At 39.9% G+C, this 8,853-nt stretch overlaps 1 protein-coding gene across 1 annotated transcript; it reads left to right on the forward strand.

Moving 5' to 3' along the window:
* Positions 1-2,016: 2,016 nt before the first annotated feature.
* nat8l (N-acetyltransferase 8-like) lies at positions 2,017-8,418 on the forward strand. The gene is made up of 3 exons (XM_079466182.1): positions 2,017-2,460; positions 3,594-3,758; positions 6,473-8,418. The coding sequence occupies exons 1-3, from the start codon at positions 2,139-2,141 to the stop codon at positions 6,838-6,840; spliced, it is 855 nt and encodes a 284-aa protein (XP_079322308.1). The 5' UTR covers positions 2,017-2,138; the 3' UTR covers positions 6,841-8,418.
* The last annotated feature ends 435 nt before the right edge of the window (positions 8,419-8,853 follow it).

The following is an 8,853-nucleotide window of genomic DNA, read 5'->3' on the forward strand; positions in this document are numbered from 1 at the left end:
AATAAACTACAAGCTACAATGTATTACAATGTACATGTGAATTTCAAGTGTGAATTGACCTTATCTTATATCCTATAATAGGTCTTAGAATTTCTTATGCTTTTTATACTTTAATGAGTCTCTCGGGATAATTTATTTTCAGTGTTGACAGTAAATGGATTCAGTAATTCTATAAAAATGATTTGCTGCAATCAGTCAGTGTGAGTAACCAGACTATCTTGCCACAAATAGAGGATCGTGCTGGTGATCACACATTCAGGACCTCTAAGAGGTCAAGCGTTACTGCCCAAATAAAAAACACACTAGGCAGATTTCGTCATGTTGCATGACATTTGAGGTCAAAGGTCAGGAAGGAGAGACAGTAAAAAGAATGAAAAGACAAGTGTCCTCATACCTGCGTTTAATAGGGGCCAACGGTTACTTTTAATAGAGATGGGTTGGTTTGTATAATAGAGAACTTGTGTTAGGTTCACTTTTAATGTTATGTTCCATTCTATCTAATCAAAGTAGATTGTGTTCATTCACTATAATTTCCTTTCAGTTCAAAAAATAAACATACAACACAAGAAGTGTAAAAACTGTGAGAGCCATTAAAATGTACACATATAGCACATACGGTATCTGTTAATAAGGCTTTTTAACCTGAACGAGTGTCATGGTCATCCTAAAGTTTTATAGAGCCATAGTGCACCTGGACATTACATTCCCCCGAGAGATGCACTCTCTATACTATTATACTTTACTAATAGACTAATAGGATCTAATTTTAGGTCAGACCGACTTGATAATCAAGAACACAGTGTTCTCGACTGCATGCTCTCGAACACTGTATCCTTTTTAAATCAGTACCTGCAAGAGAATAATATACATAGTAGTAAATAAAATACATACAAACAGCATGCCTACAGTAGCTGTGCATTTGAGGATATGCACTGCGATGCAGTTCATGCATCGAGCGCCTATAGCTAGGTTCTGCTGAGAAATGACAGCGTCTTAACAGGAGCCACAACACGCTTACATAAAGTTTGATATGTAGAAATATCTCGCATTTGGACACACACAAAAAATCCGCAGGATATGCACGTAGAAATTCGGGGGAAATGTCACTCTTTACCTCTTTAGGAGGAGGGGCTGGGAGGCTGTGCGTCAGATCCAGTCTAAACTAGTTCTGTACAATACGGTTGGAATGCGACCTATACAAATCGAGGCGAATTCTTTTTTGGCATCAGTCATGCATTAAGGCACCGTAATGACACGTAAAGCTCTATATGTCGTAGTGAGAAAAAAGACCTGTAGCAGGTGCGTTGAATGTTTGCTGCATGTCAAATGAACGAACACAAAAGGTTCTTATTGTGATATGGGAGAGGTAAGAATTCCAAATAGCCAATCGCACAATTCGCGTTCCCCTGCGTTATTACCATCATTTTGCAAACCATAAGCAAAGAACAGAACGAAACACAAAAGTCACAAGAAAAAGTTGTGCTGTTTGAACTTAAATCGTATAGGAGTAGCAATCCGTTGCACGTCGGTAAATGCAGACGGCAGAGAACGAACCTCTGACATCCCATCCGAGCATCAATATCTGCACGCGCATCTCGTAAAGTGTGGGTCGGCCAGTCACATATGGCGTTATGTGCTCACTGATGTTGCGCATCTTTGTCTCATGCGGGAAAACCGTTTTATGACGTCGTCGATTCCACAAGAGCGCGCGGAGCTCGTTGCGAGACCTAGTGTGTTCCAAAGCCATCATAATCATATGAAGCCATCGGTTTACCCCGTTTCCGTACCCCTCCCCCAAAATACGCATACGAGGAATTTCGACGGTGAACTGACGGATGAAAAAAAAACTGTTTCAGAACGACACTTTAGGGTGTTTCTTTTGTATTCTCGCCTCCCACCAGTGTCACGTGGCGCGGTGCAGTATCCAATCAGCGAGACGCGGAGAACGCCCACACCCTATAATGTGAATGCGGGTTTGGCCCATTATAAATACACCGTGATGCACCGGCAAGTCTCGGTCGCGAAGAAGCTCAGGGTTGCAGCAGTCCATCTGTCTTTTTTCTTTCCATAACAAAGAAAACCATCATCCATCCTTTCCTTTTTTCCTTCCCAATTCCAGTTAATTTCAGGCCAGTTGCATGCATTGTTCGTCTCCCAAAATGGTTTGCGAGACAAAAATCGTTGCAGACGAACATGAGGCCATACCTGGGACCAAAAAAGATTCAATTATAGTTTCCTCCTCGCAAATGTGGACGTCCTCTTCTTCGCCTTCTCTCGGTGCGCACGAGAGTAAGGCGGAAAAACGGAACGAAACGGTTTTTATCCGTGAATTTGAACGCTCAGACCATGAGGAGGTGCGCCGGATCTTCAACGAGGGAATCATGGAGCGGATACCCAATTCGGCATTTCGGGGTATTAAACAGCAATCTCGAACCCAGTGTATCTATGCTCTCTTCACAGGTAGGTGGCAAAATGAAAGGTGTACGATGAGCGTATTATTCATCTGTATTCATCGTGAGTCACTGCGCCTTTTAAATTAAACTCTGAACTGAGTACATATATAACATTCATTTCATTAAATCAAAGGAATCCTACCAAATTGGCCAACATAGAATCCTACCAATCCAACTCCAGCTGATATTTTTTTTTGCTTATACGGTACATTTTTTTCTTCGAACGCAATCTTTAAACAATTGACGCATTTTGCTAAAAAATCTAATCCCGGTATATATGAAAAAAGAAGGCACAAAGACAGCAGATTAGTGCATGCGGCATGCATTGCCGGTGAATGCGTGCACGCGCGCGCGCGCCGAATGAATGAATGAATACCGCGCGAGAGCACCAATGGCGCTGCGTTTCCTACATACGCCTCATAAAGCTGTTGAATTCAGCTCGCATGTTGTGTTTTTAAACTGTTTAAGTCAACATTTCAAGTTTATTTTAAACGATCCCTGTATTATTTCTATGTTACTAATGCTGTTTTCAACCACAGGCTGTAAGTGCTTTATGATCCGGGCAGACAGCAACCCGTTTTACATTTATGTTACACTGAAGTCCTCAGACCCTCACAGAGCACGCAGCATCACTGTACTTTAAGTACACGGCGATGATTCTTTGAAATACGATAAACTACACATATAGATCATTTGCTTCAGTGGCTAAATGAGCGCTGTAAAGACGCAGGCATCTATGTTGACAGTAAACAGTGCACATCGTGTGGTGCTAGCAGAATGTGTATAGAGTGATACATGCAATGACGCGAGACAAGCGTGTTCTCAAGGGCGGCCTCTAGTGTCATTAGGCGCACACTTGATGCCCGTGGGTTTAGCTACAGCTATGTGGAGACCAATATTATTATTATGAAACGTTCACGAGGTATAAAAAGTGACAATATTACCTTTGTAAGTGTTGTTTTACAGGACACGGTTAAATCAGTAATTTTTCCATTGCATCCCATTGGCCTGGTCGGGGTCGTATTGTTCTGCACACTGTTACTCTGAATACATGTATGTTTGTCTTTCCTCTGCCAAAAATCAAACATTTGATTCTTTTTTCTGACAGGTGTCGTTTATTTTTCTTCCATTTCTCCATAGTAATGTGCTATGTTATGACCAAATCCTTCACACTGACCTTCTGCATGCCCTTTATTCTCATGGGCGCACGTTATTACTACAGCAGAAATGCCATTCTCAACTACCTGGACTGCGCTCTGCACACCGACATGGCTGACATTGAGGCATATTACATGAAATCAACAGGTAAGGTTACACATACAGACAATCGCTTTTAAAAGTTTAGTTCACCCAAAATAATGATGTCGTTACTTAACCTCACGTCATTATGAGCCTGTATGATTTTCCTTGTTCTGTGGAAATACAAAGCATGTTAGGGACACTGTTCATTTTCATTGCATATTTTTCTATAAAAGTCAGTAATACCACGAGAAGAGAGATATTTTGTTTTCGGGTATTCTATCCTGTAAACCAAGGATTGTTGTTAAATATCACACGATTTTGTGAGCATATGTCACTGTAACAAGTCATAAATGTAGTATTTAATACACAGTCTATATACTATAATATAAATACCGAGTTGCACACATTTGTCATCCCGAATAAATAAATGTGCCAAAAACACACACCTGAAGGATTGAAATAGCAACTGTATTTTACCTCAAGAGAAAATAAGTTCAATGTATGCAATTCTGACACCAGCCTTCTTAGGCATTTATCCAGCAAAGAGAAAAGGAGTCCCAGTGTCAGTATCTGTATAACTGAGGTTAAATGATGCTCTCACAGGGCAGGAGGGCTTAAATAGCTGATGTGCAGATTTTTAGTGCTGAAGACTCATAAAATATGCAGAAAGTCTTTCTCGGATCTGTTTAGGATACCTGTGCTGAGTCACATGGCCCTATTGTTTACCTGCTAGAAAAAATGCTGATACACTGAAACTGTATTGCGGCAACCTCAGAATTACAACCATAATTTCGAATCCCTGTCACCCAGAAAATAATAAAAATAACTTTAGTCCTAATTGTGAGCACAAGCATTTTCACTTTAGTGACAAACTGCATTTTTTATTTCTCTGAGGGGAAGGAAATTCAATCAAGTGCTAGCCAAAGCAGGTCCTTGCAGTTGACATCCTTGATTGATTACTTTGGCCTGAGCGTTTGCAGTGTATGCCCCCATTTAAATATTCCACTGCAATTAAGACTTCCATTAGTCAAGCTTTGATTCACCATTAATTGAAAGATGTCAAGAAATGATTTTAGACATGAAAAACAAGTAAATAAAATGGCAGGTTGCGATGTATGTGGTTACAAATGCTGGAACACAACCAGTCACATATGCATAGAAGCACTAGAGAGCAAGATGATTCAGCATTGTGAGTGTGTGTCCTAAGAATACATCAGTTTCCGTACGGTTACTGACTGATTGACAAGATCTGCTTTCTCATCTGACAAATTTACTGACACACACATGAAACAGCTCCCCATAACTACAGACCACTCGTGGTGTGTGAAGCCCATTAGAAATCAGTATGTAAAGCAAGTTATAGATCAAGTATTAGCGTGGCTTAAAACACGACTGATGTCTAAAAGGATGTACAAATAAATATGTGATAAACGGACCTGTCCAAATGAAAAAAAAGACACAAGTCTGAACCAATGGTGACTTTTGATTATTTGCTATGAATTTAATTTTCGAGGAAGGGCTTAGAATAGACACTCTGCCTAAAATACCTTCAACCTTATTCATGAGGGTAATTATAATCACTGCATTAGGAGTTTCTTTTAGTCATTCCTGCAAACATTGGTCGCCAGAATCGTGCTGCCCAGAATTTCGGCATGTCTGCAATGTACAGGCGTCTTATTGAGTCCCGCTGAAAGAGAGGATTGAAGACTTGGGTTAGGAAATGGGGGAAGGTGTGAATCAAAGCCCCGCTGTGAGTATGTATGGTAGTTTTGTGTAGTGGCAGCATGCAGACAAAGAATTCTCCCAAGGGATTTTCTCTCTTGCTATGCTAATGCGATATCCAGCATCTCTAAAGAGGGAATGTTAGACAAATATGTGGGTTAGCGGTCAGGGTGAGATGGATGCTTCTTTAATGCATTTAGCGTCTATACTGACTGGCTTTTATATGCGTATAATACTCGGTAACATACATAATTCTAATGCATGTAGGCTATACGCAATCGATATGAATTTGGGCATGAAAGTTTTTTCGTTGATTTAAAAATTGCATATACTTTTTTAACATTAAATGTTTTTCTGCGTAAAAGTGAATTTACAGCGTATGCGGTCATTGCTACTATAAAATGTACTCATCATACAGCTGGTGTTGGGGTTATGCAAATGTGTTCAACATCAAACCTAATGGGTGCGAAGCAGAACGTTCAACCCTGCAGTGATAAATAGTTCTTAGCCCTGGAGCTCATGCTTTCATGACAGGACACTCAGTGCAACATGCTACAAAGAATAAATGACATTCACAAAAAACTCTATATACAAGTTCATAAATTAGATTATGACATCACAATTGCACTTTTTCCAAAATCAAATGTAAGCCATTGAAGCATTTTCAAGGTGAAAAAATTACACTCCTAGTTATATACGGTTTAGGTTTTTTTTATTGGATATTTTGAGAAATGTGTTGTGTCCATACAAAGGAAGTCAACAGGGGGGCAATGTTGTTTTGGTTACCAACATTCTTCAAAATATCTTCTGTGTTCTGCAGGAGAAGAAAAGTCATACAGGTTTAGAATAACATGAGAGTAAATTAAACAATACCAAATAAATCAATGGATTTCTTTAGAATAGGAATTTAGAATATAAGATAAATTGATTTAGTAGAATGGATTTAACAAGGTTAAAAAGGCTCTACATCATTAATCCAGAGGAGATCTTCATCTGCAGTGTATAAAGGCTTTCTGGCTTTATGACAAACTGGATTTCTTTTTTAAATCTGTCAGGTTCTTGTTTCTGGGTGGCAGTTCTGCAAGGCCAAGTGGTGGGGATCGTGGCAGCTCAAGGCCGAGAAGACGACAACACAGTGGAACTCCGTCGCATGTCTGTGGACTCTCGCTTCCGTGGAAAAGGCATCGCCAAAGCTCTGGGTCGACGCGTTCTAGAATTTGCCATGTTAAACAACTACTCGGCTGTGGTTCTGGGAACGACGGCAGTCAAGATGGCCGCCCACAAGCTGTACGAGTCATTGGGTTTCCGGCGAGTGGGAGACACCGAGGACTACACGCTGCCAGGGATGACACGCTCACCACTGGAGAGGCTCTTCTTCCAGATTCGCTACAGCCGGTACCGATTACAGCTTCACGAAGAGTGAGAGACAGAAAGTTAATATAAATGTGAAAGATAGAATCTAAACAACGCCGGTGGCAATGACCCTGAACCATCCGCTGACCTGGTCCCTTTCTACCTATTTATTTATGTTTCCTACAATTAATTTTTTTATGCTCATTTTTCATAAGTTTTATCAAACTAAAAATGTCTCTTTTCATGTTCATCTTTCCACCCTAAAACACCGTAACCAAGTCCAGTAATGTTGTTTGGATCCAACTACATTTCTTCAGTGAACTTACTTTAAAACACGAAAATCAAACAAGATAGCTTATTTCTGCCTCTGACGCTTTTCCAAGCCATTTTAAGAGCCAATCCATAAAGTAGCACAGATCACTTCAAAACAGTTCATGAAGTAGCGGACGTAGGGACTGGAGGTAGAAACGTTTGATCCATCTTTTCTGAGGAAATACAGAAGAACATGTCTGAACCATCTAACAGCAGCAGTCTGGTAGGAATTGCAATGCTGTCCGAAGCACAGAATGTCTTTTCTAACTGTGTCTGTGCTCCCCTTATGTCTATTAGTCACAACTTTGTAGCATAGTCTTTGTTTCCATGTTGGTCGAGCATGTTCTTTGTGTTGAGCTCGAGTGGCAACCTTCCGCTTTCCAGAAAAATACATGTTTACAGCCTGGGACAAAAATATATTTTGGTCTATTTAGCTAATTTGCCCTTCATGACAACTGTGATGGGGGGAATTTTGTTATATCTCATCCGTTTAAATTATATTAAGCCTTAAAATTCTACTTAATTAAGGGCCGGCCACTTGAGTGACAAGTGGTTTCACCAACCAGGCGCCTCAGTGCCACCCACACTCGCCTTTCCCCCCTTTTTGTATAATCCGGGAGTGACGCGCTGCCAAGAGGGAAACGACCAGCTCCGCCCACTTTAGGCTTCAAATTTGCTATTCACAAACCTAGGGTTGATGTCACTGACACCAACGTCCATGTTTTATAAAGTCTATGGTTGAGCTACAGTACTAACATTAAAAAAAATTGAAAGTTATTTCCTGGTAAATATAAATGGAAATCTTTATTTGGCCAAGGTCAAATTTGCAGTGAATTTAAGTTTACAGATGTAATTACTGTTAAAAATCTAAATGAACCTAAAATATGATTTTAAGTATTTACACACACATTTCATATAGATTCAGATTCATGAATCTAAATTTTAGCACACAACAATTTGTGTACTGGGATTAAATAAAAAGTACTTAATTAAACTTTTGTATACCTTGCGGATAGCTTCACCATTTAGGGTTAAAATCTGAATTGTTGGAACAGGTGTCAAGTGTGACATAACAGCAGCAATTTGATGGAACATAAATCCAACTGAGCACAAATCTAAATTTGAATAAATGTTAAAATCAAATTATATGAGTACACAATATATAAGACTTTATGTCCTGCAACTATTCAATATGTATATGAAAAACGTTTTAATACATATATATATACAACATACCCATAATCTCTCTCCGTCTTCATCTTACTATTATAGTACCAGCAGAGTGAGAGATACAAACTACAATGCGCCTCATCTGTGACATTCTGTTGTATAAAGTAAAAAATAAATAAATGTGATAAAGTGTATATATATATATATACAAAGAAGTAACGCGTAGTGCTAAAAAAAACATGAACCTCACCAGTTTTCCTTGACTTGACTTTAACCCCACCCCATCCCAAAATCTGATTGCAACCCTGGGCCAGACCCCTCCCTCACGTCCCCACCCTTCAACCCAAACCCCATTTCTGCATGCCCCACTTTTTGCACTGCCTTTTTCATCCGAGCTTGTACTACCCCAAACTTCCCTCGGTGATGTCATAGTAGCAGTGTGGAGATTATGGGCGTGTTTTAGAATGTGACGTGGGCGGGGTCAACCAAATAATAGGATTACCCACCAGCTTGCTGCTTCAATGACATCACAGTTGCCAACAGTAGAATGCAAGAGCAATGCAAGTGTGTGGCATGCCTTTGTACCTGGTTTGTGCGTACA

Source organism: Barbatula barbatula (assembly GCF_947034865.1).
Source record: "Barbatula barbatula genome assembly, chromosome: 1".
NCBI classification, from domain to species: domain Eukaryota; kingdom Metazoa; phylum Chordata; class Actinopteri; order Cypriniformes; family Nemacheilidae; genus Barbatula; species Barbatula barbatula.

Coding starts and splice junctions, on each gene's coding strand:
- nat8l (XM_079466182.1), top strand. CDS start 2,139: ATGCATTGTTCGTCTCCCAAAATGGTTTGCGAGACAAAAATCGTTGCA. Junction 2,461..3,593: donor TATCTATGCTCTCTTCACAG/GTAGGTGGCAAA, acceptor ATTTCTCCATAG/TAATGTGCTATGTTATGACC. Junction 3,759..6,472: donor ATATTACATGAAATCAACAG/GTAAGGTTACAC, acceptor TAAATCTGTCAG/GTTCTTGTTTCTGGGTGGCA.